The sequence below is a fragment of the Pristis pectinata genome, chromosome X, assembly GCF_009764475.1.
Source record: "Pristis pectinata isolate sPriPec2 chromosome X, sPriPec2.1.pri, whole genome shotgun sequence".
NCBI lineage: Eukaryota > Metazoa > Chordata > Chondrichthyes > Rhinopristiformes > Pristidae > Pristis > Pristis pectinata.
In genome coordinates this window covers 13,584,816-13,612,186 of record NC_067450.1, presented here as the reverse complement: position 1 = coordinate 13,612,186, position 27,371 = coordinate 13,584,816, and the positions used below count along the sequence as shown (strand labels likewise).

Genomic DNA, 27,371 nt, shown 5'->3' with positions numbered 1-27,371 from the left:
GTTGATGTCATTGGGCTGTAGACAACTCAGGCGGAACATGAGGTGTTGTTCCTCTGGTTTGTGTTGGGCCTCCCCCCGGCAGCGGGGAAGGCCAGGGATGGACAGGGCGCTGTGGGAATGCCATCGACCCACTACCCACACACTTCACCCACCGGCTCTCCCCTCTCTCCCCCTCCTGGTTCTACCTGCCATACACCTCTCCCCTGATGGTTCCCATTATCAGGGCCCAGCACTGGCAGCCCTCTGCGTTCCTGCTTATCCCCCTCCAGCAGCCGTCTCCCACCTTTACCCTCCCCTCCCCACACCTCGCTCCATCTGCCTTTATTTGTGTCTGTGTTCATCTATCACCCACCTGCCTCTGCCTCCCAACTCCACCCCTCCCCTCCCCTCCTTTGCCTGTCTCCACCTGCCCGTCATCCTCCACCCCTCCTCAGCCCCTGTCTCGCCCCTCACCCTCTCCTGTCTACACCGGCCACCTTCCCTCCCCACTCTCAGTCCTGATGCAGGGTTTTGACCCGAAACGTTGACAATTCCTTCCCCCCCCCCACAGATGCTGCCCGACCCGCTGATTCCCTCCAACAGATTGTGTGTTGCTCTGTCTGAAGCAGGTCTGCCTTCCATTGACTTGCATTTCTGGCCTTACTTTACCCTTGCGTTTGCCTCTGTCACTCCAAAACAAAAGCCTCATCCTTTACGGTGCTGAAAGCCGTTAGTGCCAGTTTAACTCAACATTACAGCAGACCTCTCTGGCCCAGCAGTTTTTTTCAGACTCCTCACGAGTTCAAACCTCACTCCGGAGATCTGCACAAGTATTGTCAACATGCCAGTGGGTGCTGGAGGGAGGCTCTGTCACTGTCATTTGGATGAGCTGTTCAACAACGTCAAAGGAGCGCAGGGTGTTCCCCTCAGCATCACAGTACGTGTCTCTGCAAATAGAATATCTGGTCGTTCTCACGTTGATGTTAGTGCCTGGGTTTTCCTTACATTATAAAGTGAACTTCAGAAATAGTGAGAGCAAAGCTCACAAGCTGGGCAAGGAATAAGATAAGATAAGACATCTTTATTAGTCACGTGTACATCGAAACACACAGTGAAATCCATCTTTTGCGTAGAGTGTTCTGGGTAGAGTTTTGCGTAGAAGACAGTTTTGTGGGTATCATTAACTAGTTGGTAACTCGTTTTGAATTACAGAATTCCTCAAGACTAAATTGTCATGTCAGGGCAGGACTTGTCTTTGTTACCCTACCAGGGGCGTCACGACAAGCAAGTCCACTGGATAAATTCTCAATGTCTTGTTTCCCTTTCCCAGGGTTTCTTGAACCTCAAGTGGTCTCGCTTTGCCCGTGTCGTCTTCACCCGGACAATCGCAATCACTCCCACCTTGTTGGTCGCTGTTTTCCAGAATGTGAACACATTGACAGGAATGAATGATTTGCTCAATGTTCTGATGAGCCTGCAGGTGAGCAGCTTTTACTCTGACTGTGGTTCCTAGACTGGCCTGCACTGGTGGGGCATCTTACACCCGCAGATTCTGTGCTGGACCTCCAGACAAACAGAAAGGTTGTTTGGGACATCTAATGTGGCAGCCCACAGTCGACACCGATGTCACTAAGCTGCTGGAGGAGGTACCTTGCTGTCAACAAGTCACCGATCTGGAAAATGTATTTATCATCAGTAACACATAGGCCTAGAATTTCATTTTCAACGCTGAAAATAAGGTGCTGTGCAATTGAAAATCAGGTTGAATGGAGCTGAGGAAAATTGGGACCATTTCTAGACATCAATACTATTTAGGAAATTCCATTGGGAACTTTGTTAGTGATTCTGGTATGAAACTCACCTCAGTGACATCAGTAACAGGGAACACCCGTTTCCAGCTTTCCAGTGGGATTTTCAACATCCCTGGCCCAGGAAACATCAGTCACAGAGTCATACAGCATGGGAACAGGCCCTTCAGCCCATAGAGTCCTTGCCGGCCCTCAACCATCTATGTACACCAATCCTACACTGATCCCAGTCCATTCTCCCCACCTTCTCCCCAAATCCCCCCAGACCACCCCTCACCCACACACTGGGGACAATTTACAGCAGCCGATTAACCCACCGACCCGCACGTCGCTGGGATGTGGGAGGAAACCGGAGCACCCGGGGAAACCCACACGGTCATAGGGAGAACGTGCAAACTCCACACAGACAACAGCATCAAACCCGGGTGTCTGGAGCAGTGAGGCAGTAGCTCTGCTAGCTGTACCAATTTGCTGCCATGTTCTTGCTCACTCCTGGAACAACCAGCTTTCACTGACCCCAGTTCCCCCGAAACCAGCCAATTTAAAGGGCCCACACTAAGACCGTGTCCTTCTCCAGGCTGCTCCCCCTCCCTCCACACCCTCACTGCTCACACTGAACACAGAGCCTTCCTCCCATTCCCAATGACTTCCCCTCACTCCAGACTGACCTCCAATGGGTTTGTGCACCACAGGGGCAATCTACTGCACGCAACCAAAGGGTATGGGTGAGGGCTTCTATGAAACTTCTCATCTGCATTCACTGAGGAGAAGGATATTGCGGTTGGAGATTTCAGGGAGGGGAATGGGGATATCCTGGAACACATTACCATTAAAAAGGAGGAGGTTTTGGATGTATCAGCAGGTATAAAGGTGGATAAATCCCCAGGGCCTGATGAGGTGTATCCCAGGTTGCTATGGGAGACAGGGAGGAGATTGTTGGGGCCCTGATGGAGATGCTTAAGTCTTCACCGACCACAGGTGAGGTACCAGATGACTGGAGGACAGCAAATGTGGTACCTTTATTCAAGAAGGGCAGCAGGGATAAATCAGGTAGTTACAGGCCTGTGAATCTAACATCAGTGGTGGGGAAGTTACTGGAAAAAACTCCAAGGGACAGGATTAATGTACACTTGGACAGGCAGGGATTAATTCAAAGAAAGCATGGTTTCGTCTGACCAATTTGATTGAGTTTTTCGAAGAGTTAATAGTTTCAGTAATGAGGGCAGCGCGGTTGATGTTGTCTCCACGGACTTCATTAAGGCCTTTGACAAGGTCCCACATGGAAGACTGATACAAAAGGGATTCAAGGCAAGATGGTAAATTGGATCCAAAATCGGCTTGGTGATCGGAGACAGAGGGCGGTGGTGGAGGGGTGTTTGTGTGATTGGAAGCCTGTGACCAGTGGTGTCCCACAGGGATTGGCACTGGGACCCCTGCTGTTTGTTGTGTACATTAAGGATTTGGGTGTGAATGTTGGAGGTGTGATTAGTAAGTTTGCAGATGATGCAAGAATCAGTGGTATTGTTGGTGGTGAGGAGGGTAGTCTCCGGTTACAGAATGACATTGATCTGTCGGTAAGATGGGCGAGTTTACAGGAACCCACACTCTTCTCAGGTGTACAGGCCAGTCCTCAGTAACACCCGTGACCTTCAAGGACCTCAAATACGCCTGAGCCGCTCTCACAGGTGAAGTCAGGGCCATGGTCACTCAGTTTCCTCGCATCATTCCCGACCTCTATCACATCTCACAGTTTGCTGCTCACTGCAGCACTCAGACTCCATACCCAAGGAGAGGGGAGTTCACTTACGTTCTGACTGCACTGAGGATGTGGCCAACCAGACACCAGATCAACGTTCTGCCTTTGCTGGCTTCCACAAAGTACAGGCATTCAACGACTATGCAAGCATGGGATTCACTCCTGGCGAAGAACCTCCTAGCAACCCCCTGCCCAGAGGTGCTGGCTGCAGCCCTGGAGGGTCGTAGCAGCTCCTTGCACCCAGTACCTCTCTCTTCATGTTTATCTGTTCCACCAGCCTCTCCATGTCTCCCCCTCACCTTTCCTCAATCAGCTGCAGCCACGCTTCACACTGCAGTGCTCTGTCCAAGCTGCAGCAGGACTGGGTCGTGTGAGAGGACCGCAGAGCAATTGGGTCGTGCGCGTTGGACTGGGGAATCGGAAAACACCCGTTGGAGATGGTCACGTTGGAAGATTGAGACTCTCTGGAAAATGCCATCATTGTGCCATAAGCAAAAAACACACTGCTGGAGGAACTCAGCGAGTCAGGCAGCATCTGTGGAGACAGAGGGATGGTCAGTGTCCCGGGTTGATACCTTGCCTCAGGATCATTGTACTGCCCTGGGACAGATGGATTTTTAGACTACTTGTTCACACAAACTCATACTGAATAACTCTTTCCCTTCCCTACCACCCCACCTCAACTCAGCAGAACATTTCTTTTAGTGCTAGTACCCACCCACACCTTCATCGCCACCTCAGTGCACGTTAAACCCAGGGGGGGAGAAATTTAATGGAGACCTGAGGGGCAAGTATTTGACCCAGAGGGTGGTGGGTGTGTGGAACGAGCTGCCAGAGGAAGTGGTGGAGGCGGGTACAGTTACAATGGTTAACATACACTTGGACAGGTACGTGGATAGGAAAGGTTTAGAGGGGTATGGGGCCTAATGCAGACAAGTGGGATAGGTGTGGATGGGCATCATGGCCAGCATGGATGTAGTGGGCCGAAGGGCCTGTCTCTGTGCTGTGCAACTCTCTGACTCTTATGATTCTGTGTAACTAGTCCATTCACCTCTGGATCTGGCAGGACTACAAAGTACCGTCAGGTCCTGGTGCCATCGGTGAAAGCCCCTCCCTATTCCAGGATCATCCTGAACTGCAAAGATTGACGTCCGGCTTCTTTTCTACACTGGAAGCCTTTGCTTTCAGGGCCTTTCCCTTGTCGGCTCCACCCTCAACAGTAAAGAGAAGCCCATAAAGCTCATGAACTGAGACTGAGACCATCTAGTCTGCTGCCTCGGTCACTTCCCCCCCTCCCATTAGCTCAGTCGGCAGAAACAGAAGCTCTTCCCTTCACCTTCCCCTGCACCAGTTTCTTCCCTGTCTCCCCCTCCCTGAAATCACCCTGTGTACAAGACCCACCTCCTGCTTCCTCGGCCTTACTGAACTGCTGACCACACAGTTCTCCCTTCTTGGGAACCGTCCCCCCTCCCTCCAATGCAGTTATTGCCCCTTCTCGAAACACCAAACCTTACAAACTGCATCACTGCAAACTGTCACCACATCTCCATCCTCCCTTTCCTTAATCATGTGTTCGCTTTAGGTCAGCACCTATATTTTTCAGTATTCTTGTGCTTGAATTGTTCTTGCCCCTGAGTCATACCCTGAACCACTCCTTTCCCCTTCCCCTCACCACCAGCCCTTCCGCCTTCTTGAGCTGACAACATCCTTTGCCACAGTTCACCGTGCCACCCTCCAGGCACTTCACCCTGCCCTGGGTGGTACTGTTCCTACTGGCTACCATTCTATCTGTCCAATCATAGCCAGAGAATCATATGCAATAGCTTCTGTCCCCATCCCTGCACTGTTACCAAAGGTCCTCCATCCCCAGCAATGTCCTGGTGAATCTCCTCAGCACTCTCCAGTGGAATCAAATCCTCCCTATTGTCCATCCCAGGGAGCACAGGTTTAAGGTGAGAGGGGAGAGATTTAATAGGAACCTGAGGGGCAACTTTTTCACCCAGAGGGTGGTCCGTATATGGAACGAGCTGCCAGAGGAAGTGGTTGAAGGAGGTATATTCACAGCATTTAAAAGGTACTTGGACAAGTACATGGATAGGAAAGGTTTAGAGGGACTTGGGCCAAATGTGGGCAAATGGGAATCTTGGTCAGCATGGACCATTTGGGCCGAAAGACCTGTTTCCATGCTGTGTGACTCTATGACTTTATTACTCTATGACTAAATTTTTATAAAATTGGAGCATGACCTTCTTGCTTTTGTACTCAGTCCCCTGACAAATGAAGGCCAGTATCCCATATGCCTTCCTTACCACGTTATCTACCTGTGCTGCCACCTTTAAAGATCTCTGGACTTGCACCCCTAAGTCTTGCTGTTCAGTGAGATCTAGGGATCCAAGTCCTTCGCACCCTACCATCCACTGTATACGTCCCACCCCTACTTGACTTCCCAAAATGCACTTGTTGGAATTAAATTCCATCGGCCAACGCTCTGCCCAACTTTCCATCTGACCTATAGCCAGCTGTAGCCTTAAACAATCTTCCTCACTGTTCAAAACACCACCAATTTTTACATCATCTGCAAACTTACCAATAGCTCTTCCGACATTCACAGCCAAATCGGCAATACTGTATGTATCATAAACAACAAAGGTCCCCAGCACCGATCCCTGTGGTACGCCACTGGTCACAGACTTCCATTCACAAAGGCATCCTTCCACCACCATCCTCTGCCTCTTATCACTAAGCCAATTTTGGATCCAATTAGCCAGCCCTCCTTGGATCCCATGTGCCCCAACCTTCTGGAGCAGCTTCCCATGCAGGACCTTGTCAAACACCTGACAACATTAGGAGTTGTGGATGGACTCACTGTGGAACACCCACGGTGCTGAGGACATCGTGCATCCCTTCTGATGAAGGGTCAGTAACCTGAAATGTTAGCAGTCTTTCTCTCCATAGATGCTGCCTGACCTGCTGAGTGTTTCCAGCATTTTGTTTTTACTTCAGTAGATTTGCCGAATATTTCCAGCGGCTGCAGTGCTTTACTTTTAGAGAAAAAACACTTGCTCTCTCAGTGATGACTGAGCGGAACAGACCCCTATCACAAACCATCAATGCTGCCTCTTCCAAAGGGGGCCAAGTACCTCTAGAACAAAGAACAGCACAGGGACAGGCCCTTCAGCCCACAATGTTGTGCCAAACTAATGAAACTAATAACACCTAGCCCCTTCAGCCCACACAACGTCCATCTCCCTCCATTCTCTGCACATTCATGTGCCTGTCTAAGAGCATCTTAAACACCTCTATCGCATCTGCCTCCACCCCCACCCCCGGCAGCGCATTCCAGGCACCCACCACTCTGTGTAAAAAAACGTGCCCCACACATCTCCTTTGAACTTATCCCCTCTCACCTTAAATCCATGCCCTCTAGTGTTAGACGTTTCAACCCTGGGAAAAAGATATCAGCTGCCTACTCTGTCTATGCCTCTCATAATCATATAAACTTCCATCGTCTCCCCTCAGCCTCTGTCAATCCAGAGAAAACAACCCAAGTTTGTCCAACCTCTCCTTATAGCTCATACCCTCTAATCCAGGCAGCATCCTGGTGAACCTCTTCTGCATCCTCTCCAAATCCCCACACCCTTCCTGTAATGGGGCGACCAGAACTGCACACAGTGCTCCAAATGTGGCCTAACCAAAGTTTTATACAGCTGTAACATGACTTCCCGACTCTTATACTCAATACCCTGGCCCATGAAGGCAAGTATACCGTACACCTTCTTTACCACCCTGTCCATGTGTCGCCACTTTCAGGGAGCTACGGACTTGCACCCCAAGATCCCTCTGTACATCAGTGCTCCCAAGGGTCCTGCCATTTACTGTATACTTTCCGCTTACATTTGACCTCTCAAAGTCCATCACCTCACACTTGCCCGGATTAAACTCCATCTGCCATTTTTCTGCCCACATTTCTAACTGACCTACATCCTGGAAATCTTCCTCATTATCCACAGCCCTCTGACTTTCATGGTCAAACCAATTTTGAATCAATTTTCCCAAGTCTCCATGGATCCCATCTTCTGGATCAGCCTACCCTGAAGGACCTTGTCGAAAGCTTTACCAAAGTCCATGTAGACAACATCCATTGCCCTACACTCATCAATCATCTTCGTCACCTCCTCAATGAAGTTTGTAAGACAGGACCTCCCCTGTACAAAGCCATTCTTACGATCTCTAATAAGTCCATGCTTTTCCAGATGTGAGAATCTTCTCCAATAATTCCCCCACCACTGACGGCAGGCTCACCAGCCAATAATTTCCTGGTTTGTTCTGTTGCCCTTCTTAAACAGAGGAACACCATTGGCTACTCTCCAGTCCTCTGGGAACCTCGCCTGTGACTAAAGAGGATACGGAGATCTCTGTCAAGGCCCCAGCAATCTCCTCTCTTGTCTCTCTCAATAACCTGGGATAGATACCACCAGGCCCTGGGGACTTATCCACCTTAATGTTCTTCAGGAGACCCAACACCTTGATATCAACATGCCCTAGAATATCAGCTTACCCCTCCCTGATCTCACTGTCCTCCATGTCCTTCTCCTTGGTGAATAACGATGCAAAGTACTCGTTTAGTACCTTGCCCACTTCCTCTGGATGCAGACATAAATTCCCTGCTTTGTCCTTCAGTGGTCCTCCCCCCTCTCTACTCATCCTCATGTTTTTAATGTACGTACAAAATGCCTTGGGATCCTATTTAATCCCACTCGCCAAGGATATTTCATGGTCCCTTTACCCCTCCTGATTCCCTGTTTAAGTTCTCTCCAACTTCCTTTATATTCCTCAAGGGCCCCTCTGATTTCAGCTTCCAAAACCTGACATATGCTTCCTTTTACATTTTGACTAAACTTACAACATCTCTCGTCATCCAGTGTTCCTGAACTTTGCCATCCCTGTCTTCCTTCCTCACAGGAACAAGTTGGTCCTGAATTCTGACCAGTTGGCCTCTAAACGACTCCACTTAAACGACTCAAATGCGGACTTACCCAATAACAGTCACCTGCAATTTCCTCTCCCCAGCTCCTGCCTAATACAGTTGTAATTGGCCTTTCCCCATTTGAGCACTTACACCCGAGGTCCAGACTTATCCTTATCCATAACTGTCTGAAAACTTACAAAGTTGTGATCACTGTTCCCAAAATGCTCCCCCACTGAAACTCCAATCACCTGGCCCGGCTCATTCCCCAATGCTTTCTTGCATTGCTGGTTACGGGGACACATCCGCCTGGAGTTAATCAAATACTGAACAGGACATTAGCATTCCTCTGCTGGTAAGGTGGGAGGAAATGTTGTCTGTTGAAGAAACAGTCGGTTTCACATGATTACTTTTGAAGATCAGGGAGTATTTACATACAGCTTGCTCTCAAGATCCAATAGCTGGATGGAGTTCATGAGACTGTGAAGAGCATAGAAAAGAATTGATGGCCTGAATCCTGTTCTCACACTCTGCAGGATGATAGTTCTCATCTGTTCCATAAGTAACAAGCCCAGGATTGGTCCGGGTGCTCCGGTTTCCTCCCACATTCCAAAGACGTACGGGTTAGGAAGTTGTGGGCATGCTACGTTGGCACCGGAAGCGTGGCGACACTTGCGGGTTGCCCCCAGCACATTCTCAGTAACGCAAAAAGACGCATTTCACTGTGTGTTTCGAGGTACATGTGACTAATAAATAAATATCTTGCCTTACCCTATCTTGTGAGAAAATGCTGTCGGCCTGCAGAGTTCCAGACAGTCTTGCTGACACAAGTGCGGGTAGGGTTTCTGCATTTGAATCTGATGAGTGTGCTCTAGGTGAGGCATTGAGTATTTGTGGCTCAGGGTACGACTTTATCACACCTCAGTTTCCCACGTCAGGTCGAGCGGACCGTACTAGCGGTGAGGAAGGGCAGGGCGTTTACTTCAATCGTATCTGTGTAATTTTGGTTTCTTGACGGTGGCACTGTCCCCAGATCTAACAAATAACCTTTCAACTCTCTGCAGCTGCCGTTTGCATTGATCCCAGTGTTGACATTTACCAGTATGAACTCGGTAATGCACGACTTTGTCAACGGTCTGTAAGTAGTCTGACTCCCCAGTTCACACTTAGTCTGTCTGGCCTCGTACGTGAAGAATGACTGTATTGGTGAGGAGCTAGAGGATGAGCTGGCAATGATGGACTGAAGCACACTGTGAAGGAACAAACAACTATGGGAGAAATGGGAGAAAAGCTGTATCAAAACTAAGCACTGTCCCAGTGCTGTCCATATACCATCAAAGTACAAAAGCAGACAGCACATACTCCTGTACTGGTAGAATGGGAGCAATATGTGACAATGCAGCCAGGATGTGTGATGACTGGGAAACAATGGGATGGAGAGGGAAAGTTGGGATTTTCTTCCCTCTCGTTTTATCCGCTGTACTGTGGAAGGAATATGAGCTGTTTGTGAGAGACCAGTCTGAAAGGCTTTACAAGCCTTGAAGTCAGTCCTTTGTCAAAGGTGAAAATGTTGGGAATCTAATAGAGGGTCTTAAAATGGGCAAAAATAAAATTGTCTTCAATTGATGTTTGATATTACCGATGTCAGCACAGAAGCTGCAGACTTCAAGAAATATTTCTAATGGGCATTAATACAGATGTGATGCATTGAGCAAAATACACAGAAAATCAGTGCAGAATGCAAAGTATGCAGGTACACTAATAGAACGTGACTTAAATGCTGCTCTGCAATTCAGTTTTGTGTGATGGGTTGGTTGTGTGGTGAACTTTACACCAATCCATTTTCCGTTATCCCATTAATGCTTAGCTTGTATAAAAAGAACCTCTGAGCTCAGAGGAGAAGGCACTTGGACTGCAGAGCCACTGTGGTGCACTGTTAACAGCAAAATTGGTTTCAATGCTTTTTAATATTTGCCCCTAAGATTGGCCAAGTACCCAAGTGTCAGTACAGGTGCAGAACTTTACTGTTCCTGGTCTGAAAGTGGCACATCACTCCATATGGAGCAGACTCCACCTTGTTGCTGACGGCTGTAGAGATGGTGTGTCTGTGTTGACAGAGCTGTGTGATTACATGGTGTAACACTAATGTTGCCTGGATTCTTTCTACTTTCCTCCAGCGTGTGGAAGATTATAGGCGGAGTTATCATTCTGATCATCTGCTGCATTAACATATATTTTGTGATCGATTATGTTTCAAATCTGAACATCGTGGCATTCTACATTGTAGCAGCTGTCGTGGCAATTGCCTATTTATCTTTTGTGTCTTACTTGGTAAGTTCTGGAACATTTGGGAATATTTGGGAATATGGGGATTTGGGAATATGGGTACCATAGGCTGTCTGTCCCAGCAGCATCTTTTGCTGTTCGATGACATGGTGTGACCTAACTCCCCAGCTGCCTTTTCCCTTCCATACCTTCAGTCAAGAAAAATCAATCAGTCTCAGTTTTAAAACAAACAATTACTGTTTGTGGAATAGAGTTCCAAATTTCTACCTCTCTCCATGTGGAAAAGTTTCCTAACTTCAATCTTCTAAGGTCTCACTCTTATTTTTAGAGCATGCTTGCCAGTCACAGTGGCCCCAATTTCTTTTAATCTAGTCCTAGAGTGATACAGCACAGAAACAGACCCTTCGGCCCATCGAGTCCATGTCAATTATCAAGCACCCATTTACACCAATCCTACATGAATCCCACATTTCATTCTCCCCACATTCCCATCAACTTCCCCCAGACTCTACCCCTCACCCACACACTGGGGGCAATTTACAGCGGCCGATTAACCCACCGACCCGCACGTCGTTGGGATGTGGGAGGAAACCGGAGCACCCGGAGGGAAACCCACACGGTCACAGGGAGAACATGCAAACTCCACACAGACAGCGCCAGAGGTCAGGATCGAACCCAGGTCTCTGGTGCTAAGAGGCAGTGGCTCTACCCGCTGCGCCATTGTCACAACTAGTTTCTCAGTTCGTCTGAAAAACTATAATGGGAAAATATTAATGGCAGGGGAAAATATCATGGGGAATCAGAAAATTGCTAAGAATGTTTTGCATCTTTCAATAGAAGTTACAAAGAATTTCATGGTCATAGTCACAGTCCTACAGTATAGAAACGGGTCCTACAGCCCCCATGTCCATGCCAACCAGTGAGTACCCCTCCACACTAAACCATTTACCAGAACTTGGTCTGCACCCTTCTCTGCCTTGGTGATTCAAGTGCTTGTCCGGACACTTCTTAAGTGTTGTGAGAGTCTCTGCCTCCACCTCAGGCAGTGTGTTCCAGATTCCCACCCCCCTCTGGCGGAACTTGTCCTCAGACTCCCTCTAAAACCACTTAGTCCTCATGTTAACCCTATGCCCTCTGGTCTTAGACACCTCTGCTCTGGGTAAAGTTTCTCACTATCCACTACTCCACTGGGAATTCTTGCCAACATTGAAGAAGTTCTCCACCTCCTTTCGACGGGGGTTCTGTGAGTCCCTCTCTCACGGTCCCACCGTTGTTTCTACTGTTCTTCCGCTCTTCAACAATGTTCTCACCAAGACTCGTCCTACAGCCACACGCCCAACCATCACCTCCCAGCCCCTATCTCACCCCTCCCTCTCACCTCTGCATACTGCCTATCTCCCCCCTGCACTCTCAGTCCTGATGCAGAGTCCCGACCTGAAACATTGACTGTCCCTCTGCCTCCACAGATGCTGCTCGACCCACTGAGTACCTCCAGCAGTTTGTTTACTACTCCAGATTCCAGCACCTGCTGTCTCTTGTGTCTCCTTTTTCACTATCTCCCCTATCTATGCCCCACATAATTGTGTACCCCTCTATCAGATCCCCCCTCAGCCCCCTCCACTCCAAGGAAAACAGGCCCACGCTGTCCAGTCTCTCCTCATAACTGAAACACTCCGTCCCAGGCAACACTCTGGGGAATCCCCTCTGCACCTTCTCCAGTGCAGTCACATCCTTCCTGTAGTGTGGTGACCAGAACTGCACACAGTGCTCCAGCAGAGGCCTAACCAATGTTTTATAAAGTTGTGCCTAGACCTCCCTGCTCTTATGTTCTATGCCCCAGCTAAAGAAGGCAAGTTTCCCTTATGCCTTCTACACCACCCTATCTACCTGTGTTGCCACCTTCAGGGATCTTTTCAATATATTGAAAATGATGGAAGACCAAGGATCCAACCCGAATAAGGAAGTTACACATTTAGTGTTGGTAAAGGGAGGATACTGAAGAAAGTGAGGGGACTTCTTGGAAAAAATTCTGAGGGATGGGATTAATCAACACTTAGAAAGGCAGGGACTGATCAGGGATAGTCAGCACGGCTTTGTGGTTGGGAGATCCTGTCTGACTAATTTTGTTTTGAAGAGAACAAAATATACTGATGAGGGCAATGGGGTTGATGTGGTCTGCGTTGACTTCAGTAAGGCCTTCAACAAGGTCCGAGTCCATGAGATCCAACGCAAGTTGGCAAATTGGATCCAAAACTGGCTTGGTAGTAGGAGATAGAGGGTGGTGGTGGAGGGTTGTTCTTGTGGTTGGAAACCTGTGACTAGTGGTGTTCCACAGAGATCGATGCTGGGACCCCTGCTGTTTGTTGTGTACATTAAGGATTTGGATGTGAATGCAGGACAAATGATTAGAAAGTTATAAGAGGCATATATAGGGTGGATAAGTAGTAAAGTCTTCCCCATAAAACCAGAGGGCATGGGTTTAAGGTGAGAAGTAAAAGGGTTAGAGGGGATCAAAGGAAATATTTATTTCTCCCCCAGAGGGGTTTGGAATCTGGAACACACTGCCTGAGGGGGTGGTGCAGGCAGAGGCTGTCACAGTGTTTAAGAAGTGTCTGGACAAGCACTTGAATCACCAAGGCAGAGAAGGGTACGGACCAAGTGCTGGTAATTGGGATTGGTGTAGGTGGGTAGTTGATGGCTGGCACTAACACAGTGGACTGAAGGGCTGTTTCTGTGCTGTGTGACCCTAAGGTACTGTAAATGTTTATTTTCCTACACTGCCCAGCTGGTATGCAGCAGTAGAGAATCATACTTCCTTGGAGCCTTTTATAATGCCATCATATCAAGATTTAAGGGTAAGAAGTCCAAGAACATCTCCTGAGAAACTAAGACGCTCCTTATAGCTTGTGACACGTTGCATTTATTGCGAATAGAAACAGGTACCTGAGACCCACACTGTGGCTAGAATTAGTGGCAGGTGTACTCAGCTGATCAGGGGACAATCCCAACTGCCCACAGGGGCTCAGGGTTAACTGTTATTTGTTGAACTTTGCCGTAAAAGCTCTTATCATTGTGGTCGAAGGAGGATAAAATTGTGTGTTGAATTACCCACAGATCTGAAAGGCCAACATTAAATCAAGAATCCCACGAAAGAGAGTCAGGGGTGTAGTGCTAAATAACTCCTTATGTATAAATCAATATGCTCCAAATCACTTTCTTCTGCATGTTAAGTGAGATTTACTATACACCACCTTGAAATTCAGTTCCTAGTTTGTGTTAAAGCAGTGTTCAGTGGTCCAATACCATTTTCTAAAAAGTGTCATTAAGATCATTCACTGCAAGGTTCCCTGAACAGTGGAATCAGATCCTGTTGTGTGGCAGTGCACTGTGACAGTTTCAGTTGTCACACAACGTTTCACAACAGCTTTGGTGTACACTATTGTATTGATCTATTGCGAGATTGCACATTTCCCAGCGCATTTAGCCTCACAGCTGTGACCTCAGGATCTAGCCCTTCAGGAACACACATTCACAATACAAGCAGCACTCTTCCATTGTGTCTCCTAGGTCTTGTCTACTGCTCCCAAATCTCTTAACCTTCTTTGCTCCAAGGAGGACAACCCTCCTGTTTTCTACTCTATGCCTCTATGAATTCCAGGATCCCATACACTTTAACAACCTCTCATTCAATATGCCCTGCCACTTCACCCTTTCCTGTATTAAACTCCATCTGCCACTTGCCTGTCCATTCTGCCAACCTGCCTGTGTCCTGGAACAGACAGTTACTGTCCTCCTCACAGCTCATCGCACTTCCAACCTTTGGGTGGTCAGCAGGTTTGGACATTTTACCCTGCACACCTGTGTCTAGGTCATGAATATATATAGAAAGCAGTGGTCCCAGCACTGACCCCTGGGGACACCTCTGTCCACCATCCCCCAGTGTGGAAAGTAACCCCTTATCACCACTCTCTGCTTGTGGCTTTAATCCAAGTTCTGTCCTTGCTGCTCCTGAGCCTTTAATTCCAAGAACTTCAATCTTGTTTACTAGCCTGTTGTCATGGAGTTATACAACACGGAAACAGGCCCTTTGGCCCAACTTGTCCATGCCGACCAAGATTCCCATCTAAGATAGTCCCATTTGCCTGTGTTTGGCCAATATCCCTCTAAACCTTCCCTATCCATGTATATGCTTATCCAAATGTCTTTTAAATGTTGTTAGTGTACCTGCCTCAACTGCATCCTCTGGCAGTTCGTTCCATATATGGACCACCCTTTATGTGAAGAAGTTGCGCCTCAGGCCCCTTTTAAATCTTTCCCCTCTCACCTTAAACCTGTGCCCTCTAGTTTTTGGTTCCCCTTCCCTGGGAAAAAGACTGTATGCATTCACCCTATCTATGCCCCTCATGATCTTATACATCTCCATATGTTCCAAGGAATAAAGTCCCAGCCTGTCCAACTTCTCCCTATAACTCAGTCCCTCGAATACTGGCAACATCCTCGTTGTCTGGAATTTTATCAAATAGATCCTGATAATCCACGTCACGCTCTGTAATAGCTCCTTAGACTTCCACTGCTAGGAGCCATTTATTTTGAGGCTGACTGCCTTTTGTGTGTCTCTCTGTAGGTGTGGTTTTGTTTGGTTACCATGGGTGTCCCGTTCTTGGACTGCGGTCATGACAACAATGAGAACAGGGTGATGATTGCGGAAGATCAGAGTCAGGTATTTCAGCAAATGGAGCCAATCCATTCAGCAGATGTGGACACCATCCACTGAGGAGACTCCGTCAGGGAGTACTGATAACTGACATGACTTTCCCTAGATTGGACTGAGTTGGAGCATTTCTGTAAATGATTGTCATAAATCAGTTTGGTTACTTGATTCAGCAGATCATGATTTTAAAAATTGTTTCTAATTGTCGGCAAAGTCTGATACTACATATTTCTTTTTGGGATCTATCAGACCACAGGAACACACAACAAAATCACAGGGGCCAGCATGTCACTCATCCCCAATGGTTGTGGAAATTTCCAGTCGGGGGTGAAATCCTAATGTCCAGTGACATCAAGGGACGCTGCTGCAGACGTGACCTTCCTGGGCTAAGTCGTGACCCAGTTAGTGGACCATCTCTTGACGGGCACCAGTGGGCCACCCTATGGGAGGATGGGTTTAGGAAACAGGGGGCAATTTTAACACCAAAGAACAGGTGATTAAAGTATTTTACTATTTATTGGATTCTCACCCTTGCAAATAAGGCTGAAGGTGACATGTTGGGGTCTGGAGGCCTCTTGGGTCCACTATCCATGGTGGATAGTTGCACTACTTGGCTTCAAAGAGCTACCGGATGCTCAAGATATGTTCGAAGACAATAAGAATGTGATCTGCTCACTTTAGACCCTGCACCCTGCGGGATAAGGGTGGGATAAGGGTCATAAACTGCATAACTTCCCAATGTAGTCTAGAATAATTTTATATTCCCGTCCCTTCAAGGAAATCCTAATCTGATCGGAAACCCTCAATGACTCAGGTAAATACTGCTCCAGCTTTTAGCAGGAGGAAAAGCAATTGGAGCAGCAGAGCTGAGGTAGAGAGGTGGGAGAGGCACAGGGAAGAGGTGAGACAGGCAGTGGAGGGGGAGGGATAGATTGTGGAAGAGTGGAGGGGAAAGGATGGAAGATGGACAGGAGGGAGACAGAGGCTGAAGGGTGAGATGGGGTACAGGATGGGAGAGCTGAGGAGGGAAGAGGCACAGGGTGCAGATAGGGAGATGGGTAGAGGTAAATTATAAGATAAGTAAGGCATCTTTATTAGTCACATGTACATCGAAACACACAGTGAAATGTATCTTTTGCGTCGAGTGTTCTGGGGGCAGCCCGCAAGTGTCGCCAACATAGCGTGCCCACAACTTCCTAACCCGTAGGTCTTTGGAATGTGGGAGGAAACCGGAGCACCCGGAGGAAACCCACGCAGACACGGGGAGAACGTACAAACTCCTTACAGACAGCGGCCGGAATTGAAGCTGGGTCGCTGGCGCTGTAATAGCGTTACACTAACCACTACACTACCGTGCCTGCCCAACCTCCCCAACAGTGACCTCAATGACCTCCAGAGGCACTGCTCTTCACACCAACCATCTTGGTGGCCTGTCTTAGATTTCCAACCATGGTCAAATTTTGGATTTGTATATAAATGAAATTATGATCACATAATTTGACTGATGTTAGTACCAGGTCAGTTTACTTCTTCACCAATTGGGCTGTCTGCATCTATCAGTGGAACCTGCAAGTACTAGGTACCAAGTGTGTCTCTTCTCTTGGACTGGCAGCAGCACCAGCCCACTGCCATTACAATACCAGGTACAATTGTCCAACGTAGAGAGAAGTGCCCAGGGCTGCCTTCCGATGTGGTTGTTGTCCTGAGCTGGGCAGTGCTTAAGCTTTGTCTCTTGAACCCATCCTCACTGCCCTGTGTAACCCAAGGATTGCACTGATGATGACTCTATTGGGGATGTGAAAGCCCTGTTGACCCTGAGCTTGTTCCTCTTACATAGCTCCCAAACTCACCCTTGGCTGCAGTCTTCCAGTAGTTGGTGTAAGGTTTCACTCTGTACAATGAATAACACATCAAGAAAAAGGAAGGTTGTACTCGTGAGCTTTCTCATAGAATAATTCTGTTCATATTTGAATTTGTATTTTGAAGTGATTCTCCATTACAGCAAGGTGTACATATTTAAAATTAAATAAATGAATATTCTTAGCAAAAGCAAGCATGTATGTTTTCCACCTCTACAAGTTCAAGTTTATCGTCATGGACATGCACACCCAGGGTATAAATGCCATGAAAGTTAGCTTTTTGTAGCAGCAGCACGGTACGTTACAGACATGACAAACATAAGTTAACAGAAACTTAAATTAACATAAATTGTACATAACTGACACAAAAATAAATAAATAAATAACATGAACACAACAACACTTGTGCAAGTTGAGAGAGAGAACAAGAAATGCAGTCTGACATAAAATTGGAGTTTTTAGGTGGGTTCAAGACCCTGACGGCAGTGGAGAGGAAGCTGTTGTTGAACCTTGAGCTGTGGGTCTTCAGGATCCTGTACCTCCTGCCTGATGGCAACATCGAGAAGAGGGCACAGCCCGGATGGTGATGCTTTATTTTCCCAAAGTTGCTGACGCCTAGCTGGGCTCCAGGTTCCATTGTTCATAGAGTGATCCCAGTACCTCCCAACTGGCAAAATACTCACCTCTGACTTCTAAGGGGCCCACAGAGAGCAGCAGTAATATCGGTCAACTTGCAGTTCACTTTTCCAATAACCAGGTAACTGGGGATTTGATTGCCAAACAAAGAAACATCGGAGCAGTAGTAGGCCATTTGCCCCTTTGAGCCTGCTCTACCATTCAGTACGACCACGATGCTCTTCCTCAATGCCGTACCCCTCTCTCTCCATACCCCTTGATGCCTTTTGTGTCCAGAAATTTGTCTATCTCCTAAAATATATTCAGCAACTCAGCCTCCACAGCCTCTGTGGCAGTGAATTCCACAGATTCACCACCATCTGAGTGGAAATGTTTCACTTCATCTCTGTTCGAAAGGTCTTGTTCATATCCTAAGACAGATCCATGGTCCTGAAACCCTCCTGTCCCACCAGCTAGGGGAAACATCCTCCTTGGTTCCAGTCTGTTGTCCTCTCAGAATTTTGTACATTCCAATCTCTTCTCATTCTTCTAAACTCGAGTTAATACAGGCCTGATTGATCCAATCTCTCCTCAGCTGACAGTCCTGCTATCCCAGGAGTCAGTCTGCTGACCTTGTTGCTCCCTCTGTGCCAATTAGACCCGTTCTTTGGTAAGGAGACTAAAGGTGCACACAGTGCACCAAATGAGGTCCTCTATAACTGTAACAACACATCCTTGCTCCTGGACTCAAATCCTCTCACAATGAAGGCCAACACACCATTTTCCTAACTGCTTGCTGCATCAGCTGGCTTGCTTTCAGTGACCGGTGTAAGGGACACCCTGATCCTTTTGTACATCAACATTTCCCAACCTCTCACCAGCTACATAGTACTCCGTCTTTCTGTTTCTCCTACCAAAGTGGATATCCTCCCATTCACCAACATTAAACTGCACCTGCTGTGTATCTGCCCACTCACTCAACTTGACACTAAATCACCTCGAAGATTCTTTGTATCCTCCTCACAACCCACAATCCCATCCAGTTTTGTGTCATTGACAAACTTGCATTCAATTCAGGATCCCCTCAAATCCAAGACCGTGCTGGTGAAATACTTCTAGGGATCACAAGTATGTATGATTATCCTGTTATTGATTCTGGTGTGTCTATGTGGTGCTTTCCTGGTGACCGCAGTCTAGGAGAAGTCCCTTCAAACCTGAGTCCAAGTAGCTCAGTTGAAGGCTGAAAAAACTGGCGCTGGAGCAGTCTGGCACCTGGGCAGGTTGAAGTGGTCAAGAGGTTGTAAAGGTGCTGTCAACCTGGCAGACAATGAGGTCTTGGATTTTTCTTGCAGGCCTAAACCAATTGTTGGGCTTCAGCTCAATGCCCACTGATACAGACTTCAGGAGAACTATCCGATCAGTCTCCAGTCCGGCAAGGCCAGAGGAGCCAGTTAAGCCTAGCACCTGCAGTCTTCCAGTATGAACATCCTTGAGAGATGCCACAGGCTCTTGTGGCAATAGGCCATTGAGTCCGCCCAGGACCGCAAGAAGCTGCAGAGAGTTGTGGACATAGCCCAGTGCATCGCGGACACCAGCCTCCCCTCCTTGGACTCTGTCTTTACCTCTCGTTATCTTGGTGTAGCAGCCAGCATAATCAAAGACCCCACCCACCCAGGACATTCTCTCTTCTCTCCTCTTCCATAGGGTAGAGGATATTCAGCCTCTGGGTCATTCATGTGACAATGGTGTTTATGTGGTTGGTCTAGTTAAACTTCCTGTCAACGGTGACTCAGTAGGTTGATGGTGAGTGACTCAGTCAATGTTATGCCATTGGATGTCAAGGGTAGGTGGTCAGAATCTCTGTTGGAGATGGTCATTACTTGGCACTTTTGTGATACAAATGCTACGTGCCAGTTATCAGCCTATGCCTGAATGTCCTCCAGGTCTTGCTACATGCAGACCATGGGCTGCTTCATCTGCTGAGGAGCTGTGAATGGAACCGAACACTGTGCATCATCAGTGAACATTCCCACTTCTAACATTCTGATGGAAAGAAGGTCACTGATGAAGCAGCTGAAGATTTGGGGTTTGGGACACTTCCCTGAGGAATTCATGGAGTCATACAGCACGGAAACAGACCCTTCAGCCCAACCGGTCCATTCCAACCAAGATGCCCATTTAAGCTTGTCCCATTTGCCCACGCTTCCTACCCACCAACGTAATGAGGTCCAACGTAAGCTTTAGGAACCGCACCCCGTCTTCCTTCTAGGCATGCTGCAGCCTTCTGAACTCAATATTGAACTCTTCAACATCCAATGGTTCACTTTCTCGTAGCAGGCCTAGTTTTCTTCTCGCTAATCGCACACCTTACCTATTGTCTCTAATAACACATCACACTCTTCATCGACCTCTAACTGGCCCATTAACGACCCATGCCCACAGGAAACCTGGCCCTCACCCTATCACAGATCCTCCCTTTGTCCCATCCCTACACCCCCACCCACTCCGCACCTTCTCTGAAACTCTAAACTAACTTTTTTCTCTTTCACGGTTCTGATGAAGGGTCCTTGACACAAAAGTTAAAAACCCTAAAAAACTAAGTCAGAACTTAGAACAAATGCATTATGACCTTTTGAGTTTCCAGCATTCTCTGTTTATGTTTCCGATTTCCGCACCCAGCTCTCCAGTACCACAGCTGGGATGGTGCCTGGTCCTGTAGCCTTTACTGTACCCAGTGCTCTCAGCTGTTTCTTGACATCACGTGGAGGGAATCGAATGGACTGGAGACTGGTTCCTGTGTCGGTGGGGATCTCAGGAGGGAGCTGAGACGGATTGTCCACTAGCCACTTCTGACTGAACAAGGGTGTGAATCCTTCCGCCCTGTCCCCAGCACCCACACACTGGGTCCCACTGTCACTGAGGACGGGGATGTTCTTGGAGCCTCCTCCTCCCGGCAGCTGTTGATTCACCCACCAACACTTACAACTCAGTGTGGTAGGAGCATGGATCTGAGCTATTGGTTGTGAGGGAGCTCAGCTCTCTCTACTGCACATTCCTTGTGCTGTTCAGCTGCATCTAGTCTTGCGTGGCAGCTTCAGCAGGCTGGCACCTCATTGTGTTAAGGTGCTCCTGGTGCTGCTCCTGACACGTCCTTCTGCACTCCTACTGAATCAGGGGTGATCCCCTGGCTGACAGTAATGGTGGAGTGAAGGATAAGCCAGGCCGTGAGGTGACAGATTGTGGCAGGGACATTTCTGCTGCCTCGTGGATGCCTAGTTTCAACTGCCAGATCTGTTCTGAGTCTCTCATTCAAAACAATGACAGTTCCACACAACACAATGGAGGGAATCCTCAGTGTGAAGATGGGACTTTGTGCATTGGACACTCGTACCAATGTTATCATGGCTAGAGACTGGTGAGATGAGGTCAATAGGTTTCTCCCTGGTTGCTGGTTCACTCACTACCTGCCACAGACCCAGTCTGGAACCAATGGATTCAGATAATAGACTCAGATGGCGATGAGGAGGCGTACAGGAGTGAGATAGATCGTCTGGTTGCGTGGTATCGCAACAACGACCTCACACTCAACGTCAGCAAGACCAAGGAATTGATTGTGGACTTCAGGAAGGGGAAGTCAGGAGAACACACACCAGTCCTCATTGAGGGGTCAGCGATGGAAAGGGTGAGCAGCTTAAAATTCCTGGGCGTCAACATCTCCAAGGATTTGTCCTGTGCCCAACACATTGATGCAATCATGAAGAAGGCATGCAGTGACTCTACATCGTTAGGAGTTTGAGATTTGGTATGTCACCAAAGACTCTTGCAAATTTCTACAGATGTACAGTGGAGAGCATTCTGACTGGTTGCATCACCGCCTGGTACGGAGGCTCCAATGCACAGGATCACAAGAGGCTGCAGAGGGTTGTAGACACAGCCAGCTCCATCATGGGCGCAACCCTCTCCACCATCGAGGACATCTTCAAGAGGCGATGCCTCAAGAAGGCAGCATCCATCATTAAGGACCCTCACCACCCGGGACATGCCCTCTTCTCGTTACTACCATCGGGGAGGAGGTACGGGAACCTGAAGACCCACACTCAACGATTCAGGAACAGCTTCTTCCCCTCCGCCATCAGATTTCTGAACAGTCCATGAACACTACCTCATTATTCCTTTTCATTTGCACTATTTATTTATTTTTAAATTTATAGTAATTTTATGTCTTTGCACTGTACTGTTGCCACATAATAACAAATTTCACATCATATAAGACCGTGATAATAAACCTGATTCTGATTCTGAGATAACTTGGTCAGTGGTGATGCTAACAAACCATCAACATAGTATAGGATATAGGACAAACAAAATGTCTGCTGAGTTGAACAGCTGTGTAGCTACAACAAGTAACCCAATGCATGGCATCATAAAGAAACTGTTTCATCATAATGGCATGACGTGTTTAAATGTAACCAACGATTCCCATTGTCAAATAATCAGCATTCCAATTACTTATGCGATGTTGAGTCTCATATCTGCTGGTTAAAATGAAGCAAGGAAATGAGAACCTTAACAGGTGATCAAATACAACAGAAGAATTATTTTAACTATCCCAAATGGGTTTTACAGTTTCAGCCAAAAACGTCAGGAGACAAAGCCTTGCAGGGTTCATTCATGCATACTACTCAACAGATTCTGGCACCAGCTATTGGCAGCAGGAGAGTCAACAAGAAGAAAGCAAAAATTAAGCAATTATCGTGATTTCTGGGAAACAACTAATCATAGCACAGACATGCCTGGCAACAATGGTCATTCAACTTTTTAAACATGTTAAAGTGTCTGATTTTGTCCACTCCACATCCATCCATCCATCCATCCATCCATCCATCCATCCATCCATCCATCCATCCATCCATCTATCTATCTATCTATCTATCTATCTATCTATCTATCTATCTATCTATCTATCTCTCTCTCTCTCTCTCTCTCTCCCCCCCCCCCCAACCTCCACCCCCCCCCCCCCCCCCCGCCTCCCCTGAAGGTACTGTCCCTCACTGGGTACAGTTGGTCTCTCTCTCTGCCCTCCCATGAAGGTACTGACTGTCCCTGGGGTACAGTTGGTCCCTGTCTCCTCTCCAGAAGGGGCTGACTCTCACTGGGGTACTCTCCCTTTACTGTGCTGGGAAAGCATACAGCTCAGATCACTGTGTGAGGCATACACTCCTGCAGCCCTTGTGCCCATGCCAAACACACTGTTAACTTTGTTTTCTCTCCTCAGTGTAAACCTTTGAAATGACCTTCTCATCTGGCCTCCAGCTGGGAAAGGAACACCAGGAGTTGAAACTCAGGTCCACGGGCATTGTTGGTGGAGCTTACAAGAGAACAGACTTGGGAGAAGAAACACTTCTTTTGGTAAGTGACATTCTTGTACTGTTATGTCTGAAAAATCATCCTGACCCTCAATGAAACTTTCTTCAAGTGAGATTATACTGTGTGCACAGTTATGTGGAATCATAGAGTGATACAGCACAGAGACAGGCCCTTCGGCCCACCATGTCCATGCTGACCATCTGTACTGATTTCAGCACTTTGGTATTGGTATTGGTTGATTATTGTCACTTGTACCAAGGTACAGTGAAAAACTTGCCTTGCATACCGATCGTACAGATCAATTCGTTACACCGTGCAGTTACATTGAGTTAGTACAGAGTGCATTGAGGTAGTACAGGTAAAAACAGTAACATTACAGAGTAAAGTGTCACAGCTACAGAGAAAGTGCAGTGCAATAAGGTGCAAAGTCACAACAAGGTAGATCGTGAGGTCAGAATCCATCTCATCGTGTAAGGGAACCGTTCAATAGTCTTATCACAGTGGGATAGAAGCTGTCCTTAAGTCTGGTGGTACGTGCCCTCAGGCTCCTGTATCTTCTACCCGATGGAAGAGGAGAGAAGAGAGAATGACCCAGGTGGGTGGGGTCTTTGATTATGCTGGCTGCTTCACCAAGGCAGCAAGAGGTAAAGACAGAGTCCAAAGAGGGGAGGCTGGTTTCCGTGATGTGCTGGACTGTGCCCATGACTCTCTGCAGTTTCTTGCGGTCCTGGGCAGAGCAGTTGCCGTACCAAGCCGTGTTGCATCCAGATAGGATGCTTTCTATGGTGCATCGATAAAAGTTGGTGAGAGTCAAAGGGGACATACCTAATTTCTTTAGCCTTCTGAGGAAGTAGAGGTGCTGGTGAGCTTTCTTGGCCGTGGCATCTACGTGATTTGACCAGGACAGGCTGCTGGTGATGTTCACTCCCAGGAACTTGAAGCTGTCAACCCTCTCGACCTCAGCGCCATTGATGTAGACAGGTGCATGTACACCACCCCCTTTCCTGAAGTCAGTGACCAGCTCTTTTGTTGACATTGAGGGAAAGGTTGGTGTCATGACGCCATTCCACTAAGCTCTTTATCTCCTTCCTGTACTCTGACTCATCACTGTTTGAGATACGGCCTACAACGGTGGTATTATCTGCAAACTTGTCGATGGAGTTAGAGCAGAATCTGGCCACACAGTCATAAGTGTATAGGGAGTAGAGGGCTGAAAATGCAGCCTTGTGAGACACCAGTGTTGAGAATAATCGTTGAGAATAATCGTGCCAATCGTACCTATCCTCACTGATTGTGGTCTGTTGATTAGAAAGTCACGGATCCAGTTACAGAGGGAGGTGTTGAGTCCTAGGTCTTGGAGTTTGGTGACAAGTATACTTGGGATTATAGTATTGAAGGCAGAGCTGTAGTCAATAAACAATACTCTAACGTAGGTGTCTTTACTGTCCAGATGTTCCAGAGCTGAGTGTAGGGCCAGGGAGATGGCGTCCACTGTAGACCTGTTTTGGCGATAGGCGCATTGCAGTGGGTTGAGGTTGTCTGGAGGCTGGAGTTGATGCATGCTATGACCAGCCTCTCAAAGCACTTCATGATGGTGGATGTCAGAGCCACTGGTCGGTAGTCATTGAGGCATGTTACCTTGCTTTTCTTCGGTATTGGGATGATAGTGGTGCATAGTACTTGGTTCATAGCCTTCTGTACTATGGTGATTCAAGTGCCCATCTTGCTACTTCTTCAATGGTGTGAAAGTCTCTGCATCCACCATCCCCTCAGACAGTGTGTTCCAGATTCCAAACCCCACTCTGGGGGGAAAAATTCCCCCTCAGACCCCCTCAGAACCTCCAACCCCTGATCCTAACCATCTACCCTCTAGGTTTAGACACCTCTGTTGTGGGGAAGATTACATACTATCTATCCTATCTATCCCCCACATAATTGTGTACCCCTCTATCAGGTCCTCTCTCCAGGGAGAACAGACCCAGTCTGTCCGGTCTCTCCCCATAACTGAAACACTCCGTCCCAGGCAGCACCCTGGTGAATCTCCTCTGCACCCTCTCCAGTGCAGTCACATCCTTGCTATAGTGATCCTCAGACTTATACAACAAGGTCCTCCTGTTCCTCAATGTTACCTTGGGCCCTACCATTCATAATGTACATGCTGGCCTTCTTTTAGTCATCCCAAAATGCATCACTTTGCACTTATCAGGATTAAATGCCATTCTTCTGTCCATTTGACTAACTGATTAATATCATTCTGCAGCCTATAGAACCATAGAACCACAGAACACTACAGCACAGAAAACAGGCCATTCGGCCCTTCCAGTCTGTGCCAAAACTTTATTCCGTTAGTCCCATTGACCTGCACCCAGTCCATAACCCTCCAAACCTCTCCCGTCCATGTATCTATCCAATTTATTCTTAACACTTAAGAGTGAGCCCGCATTTACCACATCAGATGGCAGCCCGTTCCACACTCCCACCACTCTCTGAGTGAAGAAGTTCCCCCTAATGTTCCCCCTAAACCTTTCCCCTTTCACCCTAAAGCCATGTCCTCTCGTACTTATCTCTCCTAATCTAGGTGGAAAGAGCCTACTCGCATTTACTCTGTCTATGCCCCTCATAATTTTGTAAACCTCGATCAAATCTCCCCTCATTCTTCTACGCTCCAAGGAATAAAGTCCTAACCTGTTCAATCTTTCCCTGTAACTCAACTCCTGAAGACCCGGCAACATTCTAGTAAATCTTCTCTGCACTGTTTCAATCTTACTGATATCCTTCCTATAGTTAGGTGACCAGAACTGCACACAATACTCCAAATTTGGCCTCACCAATGTCTTATACAAGCTCACCATAACATCCCAACTCCTATACTCAATACTTTGATTTAAGAATGACAGGATGCCAAAAGCCTTCTTTACAACCCTGTCTACCTGTGACACCACTTTCAGTGAATTATGTATCTGAACTCCCAGATCCCTCCACATGATATCCACAACACCACCAATGTCCGTGCCATATACAAACCTATTCATCATACCTCTTATATTCATATCCATATTGTTAATGTACATAATAGACAACAGGGGTCTCAGCATCGATCCCTGTTCCACACTACTGGTAACTGGTTTCCAGTCATAAAAAAATCTTCCACCAACAACCCCTCCCTCCTCTTACCAATCCCATCTTCCAGCACTTGACCCACGGCATTCTATGCCTAGGGGCTAACTGATGGAAGATGCAATTAATAGGGATGTGTGCTCACTGGTCGGTGTGGACATGGTGGGCTGATTGCCTTGTCTCCATGCTGTATGACTCTGTGACTGCACTGTAGAGGGTGCAGAGGGGATTCCCCAGGGTGTTGCCTGGGAGGGAGTCTTTCAGTTATGGGGAGAATTGACAGATTGGGTCTGTCTTCCTTGGAGTAGAGGAGGTTGAGAGGGAAGTTGATGGAGGGGTTCACAACTAATGAGGTGCATAGATAGGGTAGTAAGCAGGAAGTCTTTCCCTATAGCAGAGGTATCTAAAACGGGAGGGTAGAGGTTTATGGCAAGGGGTAAGAGGTTAGGGGAGATCTGAGGAGGATTTTTCCCCAGAGGGGGGTTTGGAATCAGGAACACACTGCCTGAGGGGGTGGTGGAGGCAGAGACTCTCACCGCATTTAAAATGTATTTAAAAGAGCACTTGAATCACCAAGGTATAGAAGGCTATGGACCAAGTGCTGCTAAATGGAATTAGTATAGATGGATACTTGATAGTTGGCATATACATGTTGGGCTGAAGGGCCTGTCTCTGTGCTGTATGACTCTATGAACATTTTCTCTATTCCTAAAGGACCTCCCCTGTTTTCCCTTCTCTATACCTGCCATCTGCTTCTTTTTTTCCTTATTTAGCCCTCGCTATCCCCTGACATCCAGGGTTCCTGGGACTTGCTGTCCACACCCTTCACCCTCATGGGAACACACTTCTCCTGAACTCTCACCATTTCACTTTTAACTGACTCCCACTTACCGGATACGGATCTACC

The 27,371-nt window shown here is 47.6% G+C and overlaps 1 protein-coding gene across 1 annotated transcript in view; it reads left to right on the top strand.

The window, feature by feature from the left end:
- Nucleotides 1–17,491, top strand: part of LOC127567050 (natural resistance-associated macrophage protein 2-like) — an 80,259-nt gene extending 62,768 nt beyond the window's left edge. The window contains exons 13-16 of the mRNA XM_052009715.1: nt 1,310–1,459; nt 9,574–9,647; nt 10,687–10,840; nt 15,420–17,491. Of these exons, the coding sequence (XP_051865675.1) occupies nt 1,310–1,459; nt 9,574–9,647; nt 10,687–10,840; nt 15,420–15,569 (528 nt within the window). The 3' untranslated portion in view covers nt 15,570–17,491. The remainder of the gene's footprint in view (nt 1–1,309; nt 1,460–9,573; nt 9,648–10,686; nt 10,841–15,419) is intronic.
- The last annotated feature ends 9,880 nt before the right edge of the window (nt 17,492–27,371 follow it).